The sequence below is a fragment of the Pelodiscus sinensis genome, chromosome 15 (assembly GCF_052426305.1).
Source record: "Pelodiscus sinensis isolate ZL-2025 chromosome 15, ASM5242630v1, whole genome shotgun sequence".
Lineage (NCBI taxonomy): Eukaryota > Metazoa > Chordata > Testudines > Trionychidae > Pelodiscus > Pelodiscus sinensis.
In genome coordinates, this window is record NC_143066.1 from 15,738,199 (window position 1) to 15,763,089 (window position 24,891).

Below are 24,891 nucleotides of genomic sequence, written 5' to 3' on the forward strand. Positions count from 1 at the left end.
CTGTTAAACACTATATAACAGCATTGGATGCTGGCATTGGGCCAGAAGTGAGGAATACAGAATTTAGCGCAACTACAGGCAGAATACATCATTCCAAATTTTAATTTGACTAGAACAAGTGAAAATTGGCATTTTGAATGCTCGCTCTTGTGTGCCAAATTACAAGCAAGCAGTACCTTTGTTTTATCTCTTGAGAAATGTGATCAAAAGATAAACAAGCTTTCTTGTATTTACAAAATTAAAAATAAGTGGCTGTATACTAAGCAGATGATATATCTTCCAGTGATTGAAAATGCCATTATGGATTGTTCGCATCCCATTTAGGTAGTTTTACCATAGACTAGAGTACCAACATAAACATTATTTTAAATAGGGGAATTTGAGTGAGTGGTGAAACATATAGATCAGTGAAAGTTCTTGGACAGTAACAGATGCTTATTTTTATTCTTTAGATTAATGCTATTTATGCTGGAGTTTGGAAAAGCTTGTCAGCTAAATATTAACCTACGTACATGCTCATTACATTTACATTTTTAAAGAAATACATTTTGGTCAACGTATTTTATTGTCTTGGGATTTCTTGTAGATTTCTTGACAATATTTTAAAATGACTTATTTCTATATCTACAAATTCTTAAATCTGCCTTTTTATGGGGGTATACAGATTGATTTCTCTGACAATTATTAGGCATTGCAAAAACAGTATCACTTGTTTTTGTTGCCTCAAGCAAAGAAACGCTGCAGTGGTGCTAAGTTTCTGGTACATGCATCATTTTCACCTTGAGTTAGGTGTATTGACTTTGGAAATAAGACCTTATAGTAACAATCCCCTTGAATATAAGATTTTCAGTCTTCTGAGTCACTGACTGCATCTTATAAGATGTTTTGAGCCCTCTAAACTATATGATATCAGTGAGAGGGTTGAAGTACTCCGCATTAGAGATAGTCAATAACCGTTCTTTCAATCCAAAAAGTTTAAAATTTTTTTTGGTAAAGTGAAATTTCATTTGGGGAGCACTGTCTTGAATAATCTATGGCCAGACGTAGGGTGTATGAACTGAGACTGATTCTAGCTTAGTGGCTAGTGCACTTGCCTTGAAGATTCACATCCTTGCTCTGCATCAAGCAGGGTTTGGGGTAGAGGCAGATGTATGCTGGGTGTCTCACTTTCCAGGTAACTACTTTAACTACTTGGCTGAAAGTAATAAAGGATGTCCTCTAGCTGTTTTGTGATTGACACTTAAGTCCTCTTGTGAATCTAGCGCGGGGGTGAGCAAACGTTTTGGCCTGAGGGCCACATCTAGGTATGGAAAGTGTATGGTGGGCCATGAATGCTCACAGCAAGTCCCCAACCTCACTTCTTGGCTGAAGCACTTGAAAGGTAGAGTGGGGCAAGCTCGTGTTCCTCAGCAGGAGTGCTGGAGCAGGACATTGGATCTCAAAGGCCAGATTGAAAGTTTTGATGAGCCGGATGTGGCCTACAGGCCATAGTTTGCCCACCCCGAACTAGTCCAAATTATTTTGGTGTCAAATTCACAATAGTTTTGGGTTGACTGAAAATGTATTTGTCAAAGAACATATTATTGATCCGATAAAACATCACCCAGCTGTGCAAAGTAGCTTCTGGGACCTATTTATTCATAGAATTATAGAGCTGGAAGAGACCTCAGGAGGTCATCAAGTCCAGCCCCCTACCCAAGGCAGGACCAATCCCAATTAAATCAACCTGGCCAGGGCTTTGTCAAGCCGAGACTTAAAAACCTCTAGGGATGGAGATTCCACCACCTCCCTAGGGAACCTATTCCAGTACTTCACCACCTTCCTAGCGAAACAGTTTTTCCTAGTATCCAACCTAGACCTCCCCCACTGTAACTTGAGACCATTGCTCCTTGTTCTGCCAACCGTCACTACTGTGAACAGCCTTTCTCCATCCTCTTTGGAATCTCCCTTAAGGAAGTTGAAGGCTGTTATCAAATCCCCCCTCACTCTTCTCTTCTGCAGCCTAAACAAACCCAAATCCCTCAGTCTCTCCTCATAGGTTACGTGCACCTGGCCCCTAATAATTTTGGTCGCCCTCCGCTGGGCCCTATCCAATGCATCCACATCCTTTTTATAGTGGGGGGGCCCAGAACTGGATGCAATACTCCAGATGTGGCCTCACCAGAGCCAAATAAAGGGGAATAATCACTTCTCTAGATCTGCTGGCAATGCTCCTCCTAATGCAACCTAATATGCCATTCCCCTTCTTGGCTACAAGGGCACACTGTTGACTCATATCCAGCTTCTCATTCCCTGTAATCCCCAGGTCCTTTTCTGCAGAACTGCTACTTAGCCACTCGGTCCCCAGACTATAACAATGCTTAGGATTCTTCCATCCCAAGTGCAGGACTCTGCACTTGTCCTTGTTGAACCTCATCAGAATTCTTTTGGCCCAATCCTCTAATCTGTCTAGGTCACTCTGGACCCTATCCCTGCCCTCCAGTGTATCTACCTCTCCCCCTAGATTAGTGTCATCCGCAAACTTGCTGAGGGAGCAATCCATCCCCTCATCCAGGTCATTAATAAAGATGTTGAACAAAACCAGTCCTAGAACCCATCTTTGGGGCATTCCGCTAGAAATCGACCACCAACCTGACATCAAGCCATTGATCATACCTCAGGCTTGTCTACACTTAAAATAATAAAAGGCACAGCTGCCACACTATAGTACTTTTATGTAGATGCTATCTCTGCTGACGGGGGTGATTTCTTCTAAATCATGAAATCATTGAGGATCAAGAGTGTATATCTAGGGGCGGAGCAGTATTCATAATATTGAATAGTATATTTCCACTTCAGTACTCAGCATCTTGATGTCACTGCAGCAAAACTCTTTCTTTATGGGCCTAACTATATAGTTAGTATAGACTCAGTGTTATGTTATGGCTTGGTCCATCTGACCTGAGATTACATTTTACAAATTATAACCTGTTTATTTTGTGTTCTTATTGTAATAGCATCTGTCAGTACAAATGCAGGATTATAATAATTACTCGCATACAAGAACTGCTTCCCTGCTTATATCTCCTCAGTCAATGTTAAGTTGTTAATTAATATTGTGATGGTCTATAGTGAAGCAAAGGCTTGATCAAAGATTCCTGAAATATAGATCTCTATAGGTCAATAAATATCTCTGAGAAAGTGAAAGCTGAACAACCAGATTCCTCCACTAAAATAACTTTGTAGAGAACACATTAAGCAACTGTTAATAAAACAACCTTACTGATTTCTGCCATGTTGCATAGACAGAGAGCAGCATTAACATACTAGAAACTCTATACAATGAAGTTTTGTAGCTTAGAACTAACAATTTGAATTGCATCCAGCATTAGATGGGAAGTCAGTGCTGTTCCCAAAGCCCTGATGCCAGGTACTTACACAGGGCACTAGGAATGTAATATTCTAGTTGATTAACCGATGAGCAAAAGCTTATAGGTTAATGCTATAGACTACACACATTCTTCCCCTCTTCCCCCAGTGCCAGTCAATTTTTTAGCAGGCTGGCCAGCAGTCTGGCTCTGTCCCGGCTTGTGCTGGGTCCAGGACCTATCCCTCTTTGTTCTGCATTTAAAGGCAGGCAGCCCACTCAATTCTTGTTCGCGTGTGGTCCGGGAGCACTGACTCCCTTGGACAGGGGGTTGCTGCCACCCCGCGCTGCTGCCTCTAAATCAGAGTCAACAGTATGGGGCAACAGGTAGACAGTCTGCCAGGGGAATTGTCCCACGCTGTTGCCTCTGCTACAGAGGCAGCAGCGTGGAGTGGCAGGAGGCTCCTCGGGAGCGGGGCTGGAGCACACTGGCTGCCAGCCCCAACCCTGGGGACTATAGAAGAGTCGAGTAACCGCTAAGAATTCATGAGGTTAATCGACTATTCAATTAACCAATATTTAACGTCCCTACAGGGCATTACTGTGAGCAAGCAGGCCGGCCATTGTCTTATATTTCTGAATGACTTCTAAAGGGTAGCTCCAAGTTAGTCTTTGAGAGCATATTGCTACTGAAAGCCTGAAAGGTATTTATATAGATTTTAGCCTATCACTTCCAAATAGGAAGTCAAAGGTTCCCCCTTGCCACAGGAAGCCCTGGAACATTTTCGATTAATATCATGTTCATGTTTCTTAAAACAAATCGGGAGGAATAAATAATGCTTAGTTGGAAGAGGATAAAAGGAAACTAGTGAACAATGGCCCAGTAGACTATCCATCAGGCTTGGAATTCAGGGAAAGGGAGATTAATTTGATGTAGAAAGGGATTATGGTCTGTGTTGCTCCTGAATACTAATTAGAGCTCAAGTATATCCCAGTTTGTGTTTTTATTAGACATTATGTAGCTTCAAGAAATGTAACAATGTAATTATTTGGGGAAAATGCCTTCTGTGTCTAAAACTGTATATTGTAACCTTCTTTTCTCCCTCCCACTTGTAATAGGTATTCCTGACTATACATTATGCACCTCTGGTGAACTCGCTGGCTGAGGTTATTCTTAATGGGGACCTTTCAGTATTCTCGTCAAAAGCTGAGCAAGATATCCAGAGAAATTCAGTAAGTGGTCAACTAACTTTTGTATGCCTGTGTTGTACTTTTTTAAAGGAAGAGGAAAGGGATGGGAAAATCTGGTTGGAAAATACTTCTCTGCTTCTGGAGAACTACACTAATTAGCTGTCATCACATTCAGTGGAGACTGTTTTGTAGCCTGGTTGACCTTTCTGTTAAGACACAGACAGACACCCCTACCTACTTAGGTGGGTTTTTTTCACTTACCCTGTATCATTTTCTTCATTAATAGTATCTTTCAGCTTTTTGTAGACTAATGACTTTCTGTAGATGAAGCCAAGCTTATAGCTTTGTTTCTATATACAGTAAACTTCTGATAATCCAGCACCTTTAGGACCCAGGGGGTGCCGGATTATCAGATATGCCAGACTATCGGAAGAGGGCGCTATGAGGGGTCTGGGGTGGGGTGGGGGAGGATGCCACCCCAGACTCCTCATAGCCCCCCCTTCCGATAGTCCAGCTCTGCCCCAGGCGTCCCCGATTCAGCCGCTGCTGGTCAGTTTCAGCAGCGGCTGAATCCGGGATGCCGTGGCAGAGCAGCTGGGGTGCTCCCGGGTTGGTCCAATAGCACTGCCCCTCGGCGCTGCGAGACCAACCTGGCAGCACCCCAGTTGCTCTTGGGGACGCCTGGAACAGAGGAGCTGGGGTGCTGCTGGGTTGGTCCCACAGCGCCGAGGGGAGGCGCTACCGGACCAACCCGGCAGCACCCCAGCTGCTCTGCCCCGGCTTCCCTGATTCAGCTGCTGGTCAGTTTCAGCAGCGGCTGAATCGGGGAAGCCGGGCACAGAGCAGCTCCAATTGTCTGGCTGCCTGGAGCACTTCTGGTTTCCTGATGGTGCCAGACCATCAGGAGTGCCGGAGCATTGGATGCCGGAATAATGGAGTTTTACTGTAATTATAAGTGAAAATGTAATATGTACTTCAGGGTATGTCTACACTACAGCACTAATTCGAACTAATTTAATTCGAATTAGTTAATTCGAACTAAGCTAATTCGAACTAGTGCATCTAGACCTAAAAACTAGTTCGAATTAGCATTTTGCTAATTCGAACTAGCATGTCCACATTGAGTGGACTCTGAACCGAGGTTAAGGATGGCTGGAAGCAGTGCTGGCGGGGCATCAGATTAGGACTTAGAGCGTGGAGCTGCTGTCTCAGGCTAGCCGAGGGCTGTGCTTAAAGGGACCCGACCCCCACACCGGGCAGACAGTTCTCAGAGGTTCCCCGCTTGGAAAGCAGTCCTGGCTTGGAGTGCCCTGAGTGCCCACACTCGGCACATTACAGAACTCGGCCATCAGCCCGGCTGCACTTGCCACAGGCTGCCATCTGGGGGGGTCAATCAGGGGGCTGCAGGAGAGTTTCCACCCCGAGGAGCCCGCAGAGCCACCCCAGTCCTCCTCATTGGGGGCTCGTACCCCATTCCTCCCTCACATCCTTCCACTTACCCGTCCCTAGCCCCCCTTCCTGATGTACAAAATAAAGGACATATGTGGTCAAAAATAGAAACTCTCTTTATTGAACAAAACTGGGGGAGACTGGGAAAAGGAGGTGGGAGAGGGGAAGACAGAGGGTGGGAGAGGGGAGGGCAACTGAAATGATCAGGGGTTTGGAACAGGTCCCATATGAAGAGAGGCTAAAGAGACTGGGACTTTTCAGCTTAGAAAAGAGGAGACTGAGGGGGAGATATGATAGAGGTCTATAAAAGCACGAGTGGTATGGAGAGGGTGCATAAAGAAAAGTTCTTCATTAGTTCCCATAATAGAAGGACTAGAGGACACCAAATGAAATGAATGGGTAGCAGGCTTCAAACTAATAACAGAAAGTTGTTCTTCACAAAGCAAATAGTCAACCTGTGGAACTCCTTGCTGCAGGAGGCTGTGAAGGCTAGAACTAGAACAGAGTTTAAAGAGAAGTGAGATAAAGTCATGGAGGTTGAGTCCATGGAGTGGTATTAGCCAGGGGGTAGAAAAGGTGTCCCTGGCCTCTGTTTGTGGAAGGCTGGAGATGGATGGCACGAGACAAATGGCTTGGTCATTGTCTTCGGTCCATCCCCTCCAGGGTACCTAGTGTTGGCCGCTGTCGGCAAACAGGCTACTGGGCTAGATGGACCTTTGTTCTAACCCAGTACGGCCATTCTTATGTTCTTATGTTCTAAGCTCAGGGCTCAGGGTCGGGGGTCTCACTGGACCACCCTGATGTTCATGCAGATCTGCTCCTGGGTGGCCAGGCTGGCAGCTATCCTGCTCTAGACAGCCACTTTCCTGTGCCTAGTGCGGAGGTCATGGACGTTGGAGGCTTTCCCCCAAACCTCGATGAGGTCCACGATGTCCGCACTAGACCAGGTGGGCGCCCGCCTCTTGCGGCCCCACGCAGGCTCCTGGGAGCCGCCAGCCTGGTCCCAGGAAGATTTGTAGCGGGTGGCTGGCTCGTGCCGTTCCAGGTGCAGGGTCTGCTGGCTGGGTGCTGGCAGGCTTGCACCTGGCACGGGCACTGTAGCCAGACCGTGCCCCTTTAAGGGCTCCGGGGCCGGGAGAGGGGCATACGAGTTTCCCTGGTGGTGCCCAGAGTGGCCACCAGGGCAAGCTGGGGAGGGCTAGCCTCCCACTAGTTTGAATTAAGTGGCTACACAGCCCTTGATTTGAACTACTTAATATGAACTAGGCGTTAGTCCTCGTAGAATGAGGTTTACCTAGTTTGAATTAAGCGCTCCGCTAGTTCGAATTAAGTTCGAACTAGCGGTTTGTATGTGTAGCGCCTATTAAAATTAATTCAAACTAACGGCTGTTAGTTCAAATTATCTTTGTAGTGTAGACATACCCTGAGCTATTTGGTACAAATGAGTGTTCTAAACATGAGCCTCCTAATGTTTTAATTTTGTGGATGTTTTAAATCAACTGTTTTATAATTAGATGTGTAAGTGTAGTATCTACTCTGAATGTAATATTCTCTAAAGTTCTTCCTTATCGTTTTGTTTCTAAAAATGTATCAACCCGTTACATCAGGGACAGTAATGAATCAGAGGTCCCTTTCAATCACTGAATTGGATTCAGCAAACTCTGAGAACAGAAACCTATGGCTGCCATAACTTTCAAGCATATATACATTATTACAGATAAAATAGAATACTTATGTTATGTGAGATTTGTAGTAGAAATGGCAGCAAAAGTTTGAAAATAACTAGACATATTAATCCTATTTAATGGCTATTTAATTTTTTCCCCATGTAATACTTAATAATCTGTTACTTATTTCTGAATTCCCTGCAATGTATGCTTCTATTTGGATACTTACCAGTAGCTAATTTTTCAAAAGGCAGTCATATCCTGGTATAAACAGTCTGTAATTCGTATGTCAAAAGTGAAATATGTCCTTTAAGCCTATGTTTACATTTATTAAGGTGTGTAGGGCACTGATACTAAATGCCCAGTTAGCATTAGGTATAAATAACAGGTGGTGAAACACTGCTCAGATGAGTGAAGTACAGACATGCCAAAACCATAGGGCATATATCATGGCTCTTTACGTGCCCAACCAGTGCCTTCCAGATTTGTGCTGCAGTGAAATACTCTGGAAAGGGGAGCTGCTGGAGCTTTTCCCCAATGCTTCCCTGTCAGCCGATGGTCAAGGCAGTGAGGGGTGTCAGCTGATGGTCAGGGCAGTGGGGTGTGTGTGTGTGTGTGTGTGTGTGTGTGTGTGTGTGTGTGTGTGTGTCTGTGTGTGTGTGTGATACACCCGAGACTTCAACTGCTGAGACTGGGGTCCCTTCGCAGTTGGCAACCTGGAGAAGGTTGACGGGCGCCCCAAGAAGTTTACAGGGAGAGCTTATTACACCTCAGATTTCAGCTGCTAGGATACAGGATCCCTTCGCAGCGGGCAGTCTAGGGAAAACTGAGAGATGCCCCAACAGATCTGTCATCTGGGAGTGACACGATCCAAAACGCCCAAGCTCTTCCTATACCTGTCCCTTATGACCGGCTGAAGTTCTTTTAAATTGTGCTTGGTTCTGTTATAGCAACCGAAGGAGTCAGGTTAAAGCTTAAACAGTTAGTATTTTATTGTTACAGAGTAAACTTAGCTGTTAAATGCTACTACTGTGTTACAGGTAACACAGCCGCTACAAAGGACAGGACAGAAATTACACTAATAAGTCACTTACAGGTACCATGAAACCTTTTTGGTTCTCTGAGCTCTTATTAAATGCATGCAAAATAGACACCTAGCAGGTATATATTCTCACCCCTGCGTTCCAGACTTGGCGTGGCCAGCGTCTTTCTCTCAATCCCTCGGGAAGAAGTAGGGCGAGGTTGGGCGTCCCACAGACCTCGGGAGACAATCAATACCTGCCAGCAGGTGTAGATGATTGGAGCTCAAATGAGGTGGGCTACTAAACCCCTCTTTATACCCCTTGGGTCACGTAGGCTTCTTCCTGGTCTCAAGTGGCCAATTAGGAAAAATGGCTTTGAACGCCAAGTTTTCCACGAAGGGTGCAAAGCATAATTCACACCTGGGAAAATGCAGACAATGGGCACCTCTGGTATGTGATGGGCGAAGATTCCTCTCCTGGGACAGTGCAGGCGTGTCAATTACTGGTACTAGCCATCAGGACGGCGGGAGGCCCCGGGTCGGCAGCTAGCCCGTTTACTGTCTAGTTTCTGTTTATGGTAGAGTCAGGGACAGGCAGCACACCTGCGTTTCCAGGGCATCAAAGGCTGACTGCCTTTCTCTTGCTCTCTGGGGGAGGGGGAGAGCGGAAACCAAGATGGGGTTCATGTCTGGCTACATTCCACCCCCTTGACACACCTCACTATGTCCCAGAACGCAAGATGGCAGTGATGCCAGCACCTTTTGCCCTCCTTGGAGGAAGCTAAAATCGCCCTATTGGCAGGGTCTGATCAGATAATTTTGGATCAAGGGATTGATTAGGATTGCTTCCCAACGCCATATGCCGGATTTGTGCAGAGGAGGTAGCAGTGTACACAAAATGCCTAACAATACATAGAAGCATGCAGCAAGCAATTACAACAAGTAAAATGGTTAATATAGTATTTACAATAGAGTGAAGGAATGGAGTTAATGAAAGTCCAAGGTGTTGAGCTAGCAAATTTAGCCATGAGGCTTTTTCGTTCTAAGTTACAGCGTGTATTATTTTAACAGCGCCCTTTATAGCAAATGCATCTTGTTTAATTTGTAAGCAGCAAGATTGGTTAATTATTGCACATACTCCCCCCAGAGTTATTTAGAGGATTGCGGTAGTCGCTGTCATCGAACCATACCGGTCCCCATTGGAAGATGTCACTCTTGTTTCACCAGTCATTTGGGCTGAGGGGGGCAAACTCGATTCCCAGTCCAGTAGAGGAGTCAAGTAAGGTGTTCTGGTACAGCAGTAGCAGTTGGGATGAGGAAGAAGACCATGTCAAGTTGGAGTACCATGTCTCATTTCAATAGTCTGTAACTAACAACAGTGGTTGCAAGCACTACAACAGCAAGCGGTATATATACACAAAAAGTTCATGGTGGTTTCCCAGATCCACAACAGCATTGTGAGGGATCCCTCTCACTGGAGCACTGTTCAGGGCTATTGCCTCAGTTTCCTGTAATAAAACATAAGGTTTGCCTGTCTTGGATACAATCCAAGCCTCAGTAATGGTTATTGGTGTTAGCCCAGCGTCTGCAGTGGTCCAGACTCCTTTTCCCTTGTAGGAGTGCAGTACGTGGGTTTGTGTCCCCAAACTGGGGTGTTGGGACAAGGGCTATTAAGCGGTTTAGTCCCATGATCGTAGACAACCCTGTTGTCCATCGGATTGGGTAAGCAAAACCAATTTCTGAAACAATTTCTACTCCAGTTAAAACATACTTCCACCCTTGCTTACTGGTGGGTGGTGGACCAATATAATCTACTTGCCAGGTTGCCCATAGTATTTTTCCATCTCTTAGCCTGGCAAACCTTTGCCCTTCTGTTATATGTTTCCTGAGCTCAGCACATAGGGTGCAAGCTTGTACCAGATCTCTGGCTTGTTTGTGGGTGATAGGCCACCCGCTTGCATGTGTCTGCCGCACCAGCTCATTGCTTCCTGTGTGTCCCAAGGTTTCATGTAGCCAAATGTACAGGCGTTCCTAATCCACCTGGGCAGCAAAAATTTGTGCTGCTGCATCTGCTAGGTTATTTAGCTGTGCAGTCGGGGTGTTATTCTTTTGGTGAGCTGCCACATGACCTATGCTTAAGGCATGTTGGGTTGCATGCTGGTATATCCATTTCCAATATTCCAATCTCCAAACAGGCTTTCCCCCTATTTCCCAGTTACTATTCTTTCAGTTAGTTATCGACTGGGTGGCTCCAGCCCATATAGCACAGGAGTTAGTGTAAATGGTACTGGCACCTGCCTCACAAGCTAGCTTGATTGCTGCCAGCTCTGCAAGATGAGCTGTTCCTTCTATGTTTGTGGTCAGGGGTGCAGCGGATGTGTCTGCTGAGACAGCAGCAGCCTTCCCTGTCCACTTTCCTTTGAAATAGCCAGGCAGTCTGTATTCACATATAGTGTTGAATTTAAAAGCAAGCCAAAAGTGTTATCAACTCAGCCTTGAAAAGAGACAGTTAAGTTTCAAAGCTTGAATTTCTAAACTAATAATTTGGTTTCTAGAAAGTTAAATTTAACCTTAAGAGTTGAATGCCCAACAGAAGCACTAACCAATTTGTGCCTTGTCTGTTTGCAATTTTAAGCATTACCCAAAACAAAATAAAACTAGTTCATTTGAAACCCACAAAATAGAGTTACAATATAGAGCTCATTCCTTTATGCAGTTAACCAATTAAGTTTCAGTAGAATCCCTAATTTTCCTTTGCAGATTTAACAAAGGTGTCCATAGACAAAATGTTTACATTTGATTGATTGTTTGCCTAGATGGTTTGCACAGTGCTTAAGGAAGAGGCTGCAAAGAAACAAGGTGTCATTTTTAAAACAAGATTTCCCTTCACATATTACAACCATCACTTAATTCCTTCCACACTCCCATGGAGTCCACTTTTTATCTTCACATTCCCTCAGATCACTTGCTTTGTCCTTTCAAAGAAAATGTTTCTCATTCCTAGTAACTTTCCAATGTCTGCTCTACTTTCCTTATTCCTTCAACTATGCCCATAGGGCTCCAAACTTTTTGCCTTCCCCTTTTCACATGATTTTTCCTTCTTATGGTCCATCCTAATTCCTGCTAAATGACTTTTCCCAATGACACAGGTTTGTCTACTATTAATTTGGTAAGGAGGGTGAGCTTGTTCACTAAGCCTCATACCTCCTGGTACTTTTCTTAAGCATATTCCTGAGGGAAGAAAAAAAAATAAATCTGAGAGTTGCTTTAACTCTCATCATCCATCCTTAAGGGAATCTATCTCGTCTGAGTACTGAGTACTCTCTACTTCTGAAGCAGAGGCTTTTACATTTTTGCAGTTTCATATTTGCATTCTTATATTCAGTCAATTTTGAAAAACACCTCATTACAGGTTTTCCATAGAAGACAAGCTGCAGCTGTTTCCCTCTCCATTGGAGCCAAGGGTTTACATATTCACAAGTAGCTAGCCAATTTGTCTTCTAGGTCTGAAATTGTATGGACAAACAGCTAACACTTGATCAGACCAAGGGCTATGCCCGAACCTTTGCAAGATTTTGTTCAAAAGGGATAACATCTTTTACAAACGCCAATTTCTCAGTCTTCTCTCTGGGAGCCTTCGTAAGAGACTGCTTACATTTAAACATTTTCTAGTATACCCAACCTCCTATTGGGACTAAAATAGCAATATCGATACCTCCTTTTTTTCTTTCTGAATTTGAACTTTCTGATCTCAGGTAGTTTGCTGATCAAATTTAGCTATTACCGGCAAAGCTTCTTTGTGCTGCCAGCTAGGGCATTTGCATCACACAGGAAATTACAACCTGTTGTGGCTCCTGGAGCCTCCACAGCATTTTAATTTGTTTGCAGTTTTAACCCCTTCTACATTATACATGGCATGCCACAGGAAAATGTGCAATCTTTGTTTACAACACTACTTAGCCACATTAAACTTTGCATAGAGTGTAACTCTTTCTTTATGCTTACAGTTTTCCTGTACCTTCATTAAACAACTTGGACTGAAATGGTCTTACTGAAAATAAACCAAACCAATTTGTTTTAAACCTACAAACAAGATTACTGGACCTTGAAAACTTCGTTTATTTATACTATATATATATATATATATATATATATATATATATATATATATATATAAATATATATATATACACACACAGATAGACATACATTCTCTCTGAACCTTTCTTACACTATTTCTACATAGCTGTACAACAATTACATCCCTTTTTATTCATTGGGGTAGTTAAGTTCCAATAGAACCCCCTCCCTTTAGAGTTCTTTTAGCAGTACAGGCAGTCCCCGGGTTACATCAATCCGACTTACGTCGGATCCCTAGTTACAAACGGGGGGGGGGGGGCGCAGCTAGTGCGGGGTGCCTCCCCCACTGTTGCCGCCTCCGGCGGCACGGGGGGCGCTTCCCCCCAGCAGACCAGGGAGACGCGGAGCGGCTTTTCTCACTGCGGAGGACGTGGGTCTGCTTGGGGGAACAAGACACCAGCCAAAAGGGGGCATCCCAGAGTGGAAAATTTAATTTCCTAGGGAACAGCAGGAGTAGCAGGCAGAGACCCATTGTGTTACAGTCCCCACCTTGGGAGCAACAGCTCTTTCCCTCTTCAGCACTAGAGCTGCAAATATCTTGTTAGCGTCACGTGAATTAACAAGTCCCTTCCATCCTGGCAGAGGTGAAGCTGAAAAATTACCCAGTGGTGTGGGTGGGCAAGAATGGGGAGGAGCAGGACAGAAGGGAAGAGGGGATAAGCCCCAACCTCACACCCTGGCTGGAGCGGAGCGGGGTAAGCCCCGAGGGGATGGGTCTGGTTGCAAAGTGGGTGAGTGGACAATGAGGACCCACCTGTGGCTAAACTCCTATTCCCAACACAGAATTTTTCTTTAAAATTAATCCTGTGGATAAATTCTCACACACACTTCACAGGAAGGGATTTCCATTTTCTGCTCAGCAGAATACAACAACAGCTTTGATTGTATCAATATTTCACTGAGCTCTCCAATGACTATTGATTATACTTAATACCCATTTCACTGAACCATCTGTAACAAATTCTATTTGGAACAGTAATATGCATTGAATAAACTTTTTTTAGTTATAAAAGCAAAGATTCTGACTATTAAATGAATAACTGGAATCTTTCAGGTACCCCAAAAGGAAGATTTGGATATAGCATGAAAGACTGAAACTTATGATCAATTTTTAATTAAAATATCAACCAAAAAAACCTTCATATCAAAACAGTATGTGTTTTTCTTAGAATAAGGAAGTTGTATGAGAATCAGGGTCTTTTCTACCTAACTCCAGCTCCCCGTCCCCGCCCCCCAAAATATGTACCAGTTCCGACTTACATACAAATTCAACTCAAGAACAAACCTACAGTCCCTATCTTGTACATAGGGGACTGCCTGTATCGATAATCAAATGTACGGATTTGAGTCAAATTTGCCTGGATTATTTACAGACATTCCTTTGGAAAAAGGGCCCATTTTTCCTTCAGAATGGCTGCAAAGAAACCACAATTTTCTATCTACACCATTTTAGCATTTGCACAGCTGCTCAATTCTCTCCATTCTCTGTAGAGTTAAATTCTCTGTGGGTTTTTCTTTTCTTAAAACTTTCTTATCTCTAAAAATAAAAAAACTGGCCTTGTTTCAGATATTACTCTTGTAAGTATTGTTTTAAGGATTTAGATTTCCAGTACATGTACTTACTGCCTTTTTCTCAGTTCTACCACAAGGCCTTCAATCTATCTGTTACCTGCCTGCTTGTCTGGGCCTGATCCTGTTTTCCTTGCGAAATGGAAAGTGTCTCCTTTCCACAGTCTCAGGCTTTGTCCCATTCTTTAACTTGTAGGCAGTTCTATACTTACAGAACTGCACCCACAACTCCTCAGGATTTCCCCAATCATTTTTCTAACATTTCTCTATTCCATTTTGGGTTGCCCCAACCTTCCTGGGCAAAATTCTTTTCTACTTTACTGAAATCAGTGTTTACCATGACTGGCTTCATGTTGCTGTATTTAAACCTATAACACAATCCTGCCGACTACACCAATTCTGTCAGCCGATGGTCAGGGCAGTGAGTGGTGTGTGTGTGAGTGTTATACACCTGAGACGTCAACTGCTGAGACTGGGGTCCCTTCGCAGTTGGCAACCTGGAGAAGGTTGACGGGCACCCCAAGAAGTTTACAGGGAGAGCTTATTACACCTCAGATTTCAGCTGCTAGGATACAGGATCCCTTCGCTGCGGGCAGTCTAGGGAAGACTGAGAGATGCCCCAATGAATCTATCATCTGGGAGTGACACGATCCAAAACGCCCAAGCTCTTCCTATACCTGTCCCTTATGACCGGCTGAAGTTCTTTTAAATTGTGCTTGGTTCTGTTATAGCAACCGAAGGAGTCAGGTTAAAGCTTAAACAGTTAGTATTTTATTGTTACAGGGTAAACTTAGCTGTTAAATGCTACTACTGTGTTACAGATAACACAGCCGCTACAAAGGACAGGACAGAAATTACACTAATAAGTCACTTACAGGTACCATGAAACCTTTTTGGTTCTCTGAGCTCTTATTAAATGCATGCAAAATAGACACCTAGCAGGTATATATTCTCACCCCTGCGTTCCAGACTTGGCGTGGCCAGCGTCTTTCTCTCAATCCCTCGGGAAGAAATAGGGCGAGGTTGGGCGTCCCACAGACCTCGGGAGACAATCAATACCTGCCAGCAGGTGTAGATGATTGGAGCTCAAATGAGGTGGGCTACTAAACCCCTCTTTATACCCCTTGGGTCACGTAGGCTTCTTCCTGGTCTCAAGTGGCCAATTAGGAAAAATGGCTTTGAACGCCAAGTTTTCCACGAAGGGTGCAAAGCATAATTCACACCTGGGAAAATGCAGACAATGGGCACCTCTGGTATGTGATGGGCGAAGATTCCTCTCCTGGGACAGTGCAGGCGTGTCAATTACTGGTACTAGCCATCAGGACGGCGGGAGGCCCCGGGTCGGCAGCTAGCCCGTTTACTGTCTAGTTTCTGTTTATGGTAGAGTCAGGGACAGGCAGCACACCTGCGTTTCCAGGGCATCAAAGGCTGACTGCCTTTCTCTTGCTCTCTGGGGGAGGGGGAGAGCGGAAACCAAGATGGGGTTCATGTCTGGCTACACTCCCCCAGCCAAAGCCATATTCTATGACATGTACCTACATGTACACCACAGGTAGACTACATGCGACCACAAGTGTAGAGAAGGCCTAAAAGTATCTGAGCCAGTCAGGGGAGAAGGGTTACTTATCTTGTCATAACCATCTTTTCCTAGTCCACCACACTGTTTTTATCTCACAAAATTTAATATCAAGTCTGTCTTTTTTTACTTGTTTAAGCATATTTAAAAGGACCCCTCAAAAAGGCTTGCATTAACAGAAGTGAACTTTCCTAACATTTTGTTGTGTTCAGGGACCTTTGTTATGGGTTGATCTTTGTCACTGGCTATCAGGCACAGTTAATTGGGGTATTCCAATATAACTCTTCATATTGGGTTTCTTTTAAACAGACATTCCAGGGTGAAGTGATAGTAAACACTTCAGGTTACGTATTCATGTAAATAACATTCTTTGACCTTCTGTTTGTCATATGCTGGATGTGTTGGTGTGTATTATTTGTATGCTGTAAATGGGTTTCATACAGAAGCAGTTTACTACAGGGAAATCTGTGGCCAGAGGGTGAAGAATGTCTGCAGAAATTATGTATATATTTTTTCTAATTCACAGCTACTATGTAGAGGTGCTTGTATCTGATGTTTGAGTGATTTGGCACGTGTTTGTATTAATGTTGACAGGTTTGTTGATTATGTACAAGCTTGAGTTCACTTTTACTGTTACTTGTGCAGGTTTTTTTTTTCTTTGTAGTGCTATTTTGGCTGCCGCTTCCTATCATCCAAAATAAAAATGAACTGGTTGCATATAAATTGGAAGTCATTCATATCAGTCACATTAGCTAAGTAGAGTGGGTGCTAAGTCTTTCTGTGTTTACTGATAAAAAATCTGCTTGTAGGAGAGAGAACTGAGCTTTTGGGGTTAAGGCAGTGGCCTCCAACCTTTTTATACCCCATCCCTTCCCCAAGACCTCACCCATTCCTTGAGGCACTGCACTCTCCATAATGCGCTATCCCTAGCTCTTACTCACTCTCACTGGGTTGAGACAGGAAGTGTGGGCTCTGGGGTGGGAATGAGAGATTTGGCTGTGGGAAGGGGTGAGAGGTTGTAAGCTCTGGAAGAGAATTTGGTTGCAGGAAGAGGTGGAAAAGGAGATGCTGGCTCAGGGAGAGGGGGCTCCAGGTTGGAGAGTCTTGGGGTGCTGGAGCAAGCTGCAGGCTTGTGGATGTGGGGGTGGAGGAGTTTGGGTTGGGGCATATGAGGAGCTCAGAACAGGGGGGTCTGGGTGTATGATGGGCTGTGGGCACAGGTTTGCAGCGTGTGGATGGTGCAGTGGTGGTGTGGCACAAGACTGGGAATGTGCATGGTACAGGAGTTTGGGGGTGTGAGGGGCTCAGGTTTGGTGGTCTGTGGTGGGTGCAGGAGTGTTATGATGCTGTGGCCAGATGGGGGCTTGGCCTCAATTCAGGGCTTGCTGGCCAGGTTTCATTCTTAAATAAAATATGTCCAACACAAAATGTTTCAGCATTGTCCTTGTTTATGGAAGGGGCTGGGAATCTGTTCTACGTTGGGCCACTGGCCCACAGAAAAATCAGTCAGGGACCACACAAGTAAGATTCCAAAAAAACAACCCCCTCTAAAACCCTCCAAGCCTCACTGATGTGAGACATTTCACTCCCCTGGCACTCCAATCTCATGAGGAGAGTAGGTAGGAAGGAGGTTCAAGGCCTTGGGCCAGATTAACTCTTCTGGGGTTCCAAGGTTAGTGGATTTTATGGGCCCCTCTACAGTCTGAGTTAGGGCCAAAAATGAGGGATATAGTGTGCAGGACATGGCTGCCAGTGAGTGGAATAGAGATGGGAGGGTGCAGTATCTGGGTGAAAAGTAGGGAACAGGAGCAAGCTTGGGGTAGTTGTGTGGTCAGGAGAGAGGGGGCAGGGCCAGAGTGATGGCGGGGGTCTGGCTAGGGAGCAGAGCAGGGTACTGGTGGGAGTCTGACCAGGGAGCAACAACAGGGTCCTGGTTGCTAGGGTGGGGCTAGGGTACTGGTGGGAGGTCTGGCCATGGGGAAAGGGGGCAAGGGCATCTTGGCCAGTACCTGGGGGTCTCCAGGGACAAGGGTCTCTGGGGCAGGATCTGCAGGCAGCGCTGGAAGAGCAATCCAGCCTCTCAGGATCCTGCACCACCAACTTAACTATGCCCTTTCCCCCCCACCTTCCCGGGACAGGGGAAAGGAAGGGAAAACAAGTAAGCGTGTGCACTGTTGTGGGCAGGAGAAGAGCACATGCTTTCTTGTTCTCCCTTCCTTCCCCGTGCTGCCTTCCTTCCTGGCATGTGGGAAGGGGGAGGGGGAGTTCCAATGCTCCGTGCCAGTTCAGGCTCCAGACCCTCCAGACCTGGTGTGGAGCCTGGGATTTCCTCCCCCCATCCCCGACGCTGCAGGAAGCCAGAGCTAGCTCTATTTTTGTGGGGAGCTGTAGCGCCAGCATAAGCTCCTCATTGAGAGTAGATGGGCAAAAATGGGGCTGGGAACACTGTCTCGTGATCGACTGGCAGTGCCCCTGCAATCGGTGACCATGGGGTTAACAGGTATCAGTGGACAATAGGAAAACTTGCAGTTAGGGAAACTAAACTTGTGGAGTGTTCAACTACAGACAAAGTGTTTTTACAAGGAAATAAGGGTTTCGTTAAGCTCATTGGGGAAACCTCTGTGGAGGAGTCTCCAATAGAAATACTGTTTGCAGGAGGGAGGATTGCTCACTGGGGAGGTTGGACAAGAGAATGTATGCTTATTGGGAACCCAGCACGGTTCCAATAAAATGCACGGACAGCACTGTGTATGTATAATTATGCTCATATATGGTCTTGACAGGCTAAAGCCAGTCAGAGGTATTGAGACGTTCCTGATGTATTGGGGAGAGGGTTGGGCAGGAGAGTGCAGTGTTGTCTTCTCAGTCACCCTTAGGGTTTTACAAGGGGTTGGGGCTTGGGCTTACCCAGCTCCTTGCTGTTCCTGTTGGCTTCAGGTTTTGGGGAAAGAGATCTCTTCCCCACTGTTTCTTTGCTTCCCCAGATGGGTATTTAAGTTATAAGAATGCCTGATAATGATCTTGTAAGTGTTTGTGGGATTGGAGTAAATCCAGTTGCATCTTTGGGCTTGGCTGTAAACAATCGATCATGTGATGTGTCCTAGATGGAAGCTAGGAGCATGTAGGTAAGGATAGTGGTCAGTAAGTTTCCGGTACAGGGTGGTGTTAACATGGCCATCATTTAAGTGTACTGTAGTGTTAAGGGAGTGGATCTCTTGTGTGGACTGGTCTAGGCTAAGTTTGATGGTGAGGTGGAAGCTGTTGAAATCCCTGTGGAATTCTTCAAAGGTCTCTTTACTGTAGATCCATATGATGAAGATGTCATCAATATGGCAGTACACTGACAATCCAGGAAGTTTTTGGAGAATGTTGGGGATAACTTCTTGGTACAAGTGCTGAAGGATCCGACCAGGGCCCCTGTGCACCTTAACCTGCTGCTCACAAACAGGGAGGAACTAATAGGGGAAGTGGAGGTGGGTGACAACCTGAGAAACAGTGATCTTGAGATGGTAGATTTCAGGATCCTGACCAAAGGAAGAAAAGAGAGTAGTAAAATACACAGCTTGGACTTCAGAAAAGCAGATTTTGACTCCCTCAGAGACCTGATGTGCAGAATCCCCTAGGATGCTAACATGAAGGGGAAAGGAGTCCAGGAGAGCTGGCAGTATTTTAAAGAAGCCTTATTGAAGGCACAGAAAGAAACCATTCCAATGTGTAGCAAGAGAAGCAAATATGATAGACTGGATTGGCTCACCGGGGAAATCCTTGGTGAACTTAAGCACAAAAAGGAAGCTTACAAGAAGTGAAAACTTGGACAGTTGACTAGGGAGGGGTATAAATCTATAGCTCGAGAATGCATGGGAGTTATCAGGAAGGCGAAAGCGCAATTGGAATTGTGATTCGCAAGGGATGTGAAGGATAACAAGAAAGGTTTCTACAGGCATGTTAGCAAGAAGAAGGTGATCAGAGAGGGTGTGGGGCCCTTACTGGAGGAGGGCGGTAACCTAGTGACATGATGTGGGGAAAGCTGAAGTTCTTAATGCTTTCTTTGCCCCTGTCTTCACGGACAAGGTCAGCTCCCAGACTAATGTGCTAAGTGACACAATATGGGACGAAGGTGGACAGCCCTTGGTGGGGAAAGAACAGGTTAGGAACTATTTAAAAAAGCAAAACGTACATAAATCCATGGGTCCAAACTTAATACATCCGAGGGTACTGAGGAAGTTGGCAAATGTCATTGAGAAGCCTTTGGCCATTATCTTTGAAAAGTTGTGGAGATCAGGAGATATCCCGGATGACTGGAAAAAAGCAAATGTAGTGCCCACCTTTAAGAAAGGGAAGAGACACAATCCAGGGAACTATAGGCCCATCAGTCTTACCTCAGTCCCTGGAAAAGTCATGGAGGGGATCCTCAAGGAATCCATTTTGAAGCACTTGGAAGAATGGGAGGTGATCAGGAATAGTCACCATGGATTCATGAAAGGCAAGTTGTGCCTGACCAATCTGATTAGCTTCTATGATGAGGTAACTGGCTCTGTGGATATAGGAAAGTCAGTGGATGTGATATACCTTGACTTTAGCAAGGGTTTTGATATGGTCTCCCACAATATTCTTCCCAGCAAGTTAAGGGAATGTGGATTGGATAAATGGGCTGTAAGATGGATAGAAAGCTGGTTGGACAGTCAGGCCCAGTGGGTAGAGATCAATGGCTCAATGTCTGGATGGCTGTTGGTTTCTAGCGGAGTGCCCCAAGGTTCAGTTCTGGGACCGGTTTTGTTCAACATCTTTATTAATGACCTGGATGAGGGGATGGATTGCTCCCTCAGCAAGTTTGAGGACGACTCTAAGCTAGGGGAGAGGTAGATATGCTGGAGGGCAGGGTTAGAGTCCAGAGTGACCTAGACAGATTAGAGGATTGGGCCAAAAGAAATCTGATGAGGTTCAACAAGGACAAGTGTAAAGTCCTGCACTTGGGATGGAAGAATCTCAAGGACTGTTACAGGCTGGGAACCGACTGGCTAAGTAGCAGTTCTGCAGAAAAGGACCTGGGGATTACAGTGGATGAGAAGCTGGATATGAGTCGACAGTGTTCCCTAGTAGCCAAGAAGGTGAATGGCATATTAGGTTGCATTAAGATGAGCATTGCCAGTAGTTCCAGAGATGTGATTATTCCTATTTATTCGGCTCTGGTGAGGCTGCATTTGGAGTATTGTGTCCAGTTCTGTGCCCCCCACTATAGAAAGGATGTGGATGTATTGGATAGGACCCAGTGGAGGGTGGCCAAAATGATTAGGGGGCTGGAGCATATGACCTACGAGGAGCGACTGAGGGAGTTGGGTCTATGTAGTGTGCAGAAGAGAAGAGTGAGGGGGGATTTGATAACAGCTTTCAACTTCCTTAAGGGAGATTCCAAACAGGCTGGAGAGAGGCTGTTCACAGTAGTGATGGATGGCAGAGTAAGGAACAATGGTCTCAAGTTGTGGTGGGAGACGTCCAGGTTGGATATTAGGAAAAACTAGTTCACTAGGAGGGTGGTGATGCACTGGAATGCGCTACCTAGGAAAGCAGTGGAGTCTCCATCCCTAGAGGTTTTTAAGTCTCAGCTTGACAAAGCCGTGGCTGGGTTGATTTAATTGGGATTGGTCCTGCCTTGAGCAGGGGGCTAGATTTGATGGCCTTCTGAGGTCTCTTCCAGCTCTATGGTTCTATGTTTCTATGATCAAAGCAGTGTATGTAGAGAAAGAGTGCTCGGGGGCAAGAGCTGAGGAAGCGTTCAAGGTCAGCCATAAAAATGTTGGCATATTGTGAGGCCATGCCCATAGTAGTGCTGCTGACTTGAACATGTGAATTTTCCCCAAATTGGAAGTAATTGTGGGTGAGGACAAAGTCACATTGCTTAGCCACCAGGTGCACTGTGGCATCATCGCGGATAGTGTTCCTGATAGCTAGTAGTCCATCTTCGTGTGCAATATTGGTGTAAGGAGCTTCTACATCCATGGTGGCTAGGAAGGTGTTTTCAGGTAGATTACTGATGCTCTGTAGTTTCCCCAGGACGTCAGTGATGTCATGAAGATAACTAGGAGTACAGATAGCTTAGCATCTGAGGGGAGAATCAACATAACTGGATAATTCTGCTGTATGTTGTTGATGCCTGAGATGAGAGGACATTGGGATTTCCAGGTTTATTGGTCTTGGGTAGCAGATAGAATACTCCTGGTCGGGGATTTGACGGGGGTTAGAAAATGCTACATTTTCTGCTCTATTCGGGGCATGGACAGATGATCCCTATCGGATGCCTTTCTGCTCCTATGTTTGGGACTTACTTGTTTTTCCTTACCTCTTCTACTTTTCCTGCCCAGGGTCCATATGAATACCAAGCAGGACAGGGCAAAGGTCATCCTCATTGCATTGGCTTGGCCATACCAAAACTGGTTTAGTGCTTTGGACCTCTTAGTAGCAACTCTGTTTCAACTGCCTCCTTGGCTGGACCTGCTGCCCAGATCCTTGCCTCCTAATGGCGTGTTGGCAGTGCTGCTGTATGGTTAAATCTGCAGAAGCACCAGCGCTTGGCCAAGCTCCAGTGGGTCTTGTCAGGAAGCAGAAAACCCTCTACAGAGCAAACTATGTGGCCAAATGGAAGCTGGACTGTGGATAAAGGTGTTTGTCTGAAGCAAGCTTTGCTGCAGCTAATTCCAGACTTCCTTACTGCATCTCAAGCTCCCAGGCTTGTCTCTTTCGTCTATGAAGGTTCAATAGAGGCCATCTCTGCCTTCCATCCACTTTGAGAGCAAATTGTTTTTTGCTGAGGATATGATGCCCAGATTCCTCCAGGGTCTTGAGAGCCTCTACCTGCACATCAAAAATACTGTTCCTCTGTGGGAGTTGAATCTGGAACTGTTGAAGCTTACAGGACCTCCCTTCGACCTTCTGGCTTCCAGTTGTCTCCTTTTCCTGGAAGGCTGCACTCCTGGTCGTAGTGATGTTGACCTGCCAGATCTGAGATGTGGACACATTTCAGAACAAGGACAAGCTGCAGCTGAGGTCACACTTGGCATTCCTTCCCAGTGTGGTTTCCCAGGACATTTACTTAATGATCTTCTTTCTGAGGAGGTGCATAGGCTGCATTCTTTGGAAGTCAGGCTCTAACCTTCTACATCTGAGTCATTCCTTAAGTTGATGCAATTTGTACATTGTGGTGGCTGACAGGAATGATCAAACAAAGGGGCCACCCCGGCAATTGTCACTACCCACTCTACCAGGGTGCCAGCCTCTTTAGCAGCTTTTCTGGCTCAATTGCCCCTCTGTGGGGTGCCTATCTGGTTGTCTATCCATACATTAGCATCCTGCAGGGCACTAACCCTGCAGACCTGGGACAATGTTTATCAGATCAGTACTGCAAAGCTACCAAATGGTAAACTTCAGAGCCCACCTCCATAGATAATGTTTGAGTCTCCGTCGATTTGACATGAACAAGCACTCAAAGAAAAAACTTACCTTGTGTAAATGTGCTGCTCATGTCTATTTCATTACCTGCTCTCTTAGCGTTCTCTTGGAGTTGTTCTGTGAGAGAGAACTGAAGGCGTAGGGCTGATGGTGCATGATACACCACTGAACATGACACTCCAGAGGGCACCACAGCCAACGCTACAGATCTGGCAAGGCAAAAATCTCTAAGAACTGTTCTAGGGATATAACAGTGTAGACAATTAAACAATTAATTAATCAAACAAAAGCTTATCAGTTAATGTTATCAACTATACATAATTTCCCCCTCCCCCTTTCCCTTACCCCCGCTAGTACGTTTTAAGAGGGCTGGCCAGCAGCATTGCTCATACCCTGCTTACTCTGGGTCCCAGGAGCTACCCCCGCTGTGGCTCTGCAGGAAAAGTATTTTAGGAGCTGGGCACGCAGGCAGCCCGGCTCAGTCCTGAAAGCTACCCCTGCTGTGGGTCTGCTGTTACTGCATGAGTCCTGAGCCTCTGGCTGGGAGGAACTCATTGAGCAGTTGTGGAGCTGTGCTGCCACACAGCTTAGAGGTAATACTGTAGGTAACTATTTTATTGTGAGACTCAGCAACAGCACCTCAGTTAAAAGTTTTATCTTTTAGTATTGGAAATGTCTTCAAAGACTTAATGTTTCCTAGTTACTAAGGTGTGGCAAAATGATGGTTAGTTGAAGTGATGGTGAAATAATTGCATTACAAGTACTGTCTGGACCCAATGTACTATTTTAAATATATATATTGGGTATTCCAAAACTGAGGAGCCCTAGAATTGTTTTTACAAGAAGTCCTGGATCAACTAATGGCACTTCATGTGGACAGAAAAAACAGATCTAGGAGAATCTGAAAATTGTTCTCAGTATCCTACTACAAATATGAGCCAGCAAGGGTGCCTAGCTGAAGATAAAGCAATTCAGTGTTGAATGTGAGTCTATAAGAGGTTTGCATCTATTTATTACAGAAGCAGTCAGATTTGTGCCTCATCATTATTTTCAAACCATAGATGTGGTAGGTACTCTATCCCAGTACCGCCCTTTAGATCTATATTCTCTTGCCTAGTGAAGGCCAGTGAGGAAAATACTGGATCCATTGCTGTTGTAGATTAATATTTTCATTAGGGAGGGTAGGGCCACAGTTTCATTTTTAAGATGTGCTGTTGCATCTTCTGCTCAGAAATTAACACTTGATACAGACAGTCTTGCTAATTGACCAATAATGCTGCTTCCTTTTTTGGTTAAGATCACAGAGAAGGTTATAAGATAACTGTTTCTCCAATCTCCCTGATCCTTGTTACTCTGATTATAAAGCTGGGTATGGAATTCAAGAAATACAATCTCCCAATGATGGATGAAGATCAGGTAGAGGGTGCATGCAGATACAGTCTGAGACATGTGCAGTTTTTGATTCCCTCTGATGAGGTAGTGATGACTT

The 24,891-nt window shown here is 45.1% G+C and overlaps 1 protein-coding gene across 9 annotated transcripts in view; it reads left to right on the plus strand.

Moving 5' to 3' along the window:
* CLEC16A (C-type lectin domain containing 16A) overlaps positions 1 to 24,891 on the plus strand; it is a 341,368-nt gene that overhangs the window by 28,970 nt on the left and 287,507 nt on the right. For all 9 annotated transcript variants that reach the window (XR_012896118.2, XM_075899302.2, XM_075899304.2 and 6 more), the window contains one exon: positions 4,466 to 4,579. Coding sequence is in view for 8 of the 9 variants with exons in the window: in XM_075899302.2 (XP_075755417.1) it covers positions 4,466 to 4,579 (114 nt within the window). In the remaining variant the exon portion in view is untranslated. The remainder of the gene's footprint in view (positions 1 to 4,465; positions 4,580 to 24,891) is intronic.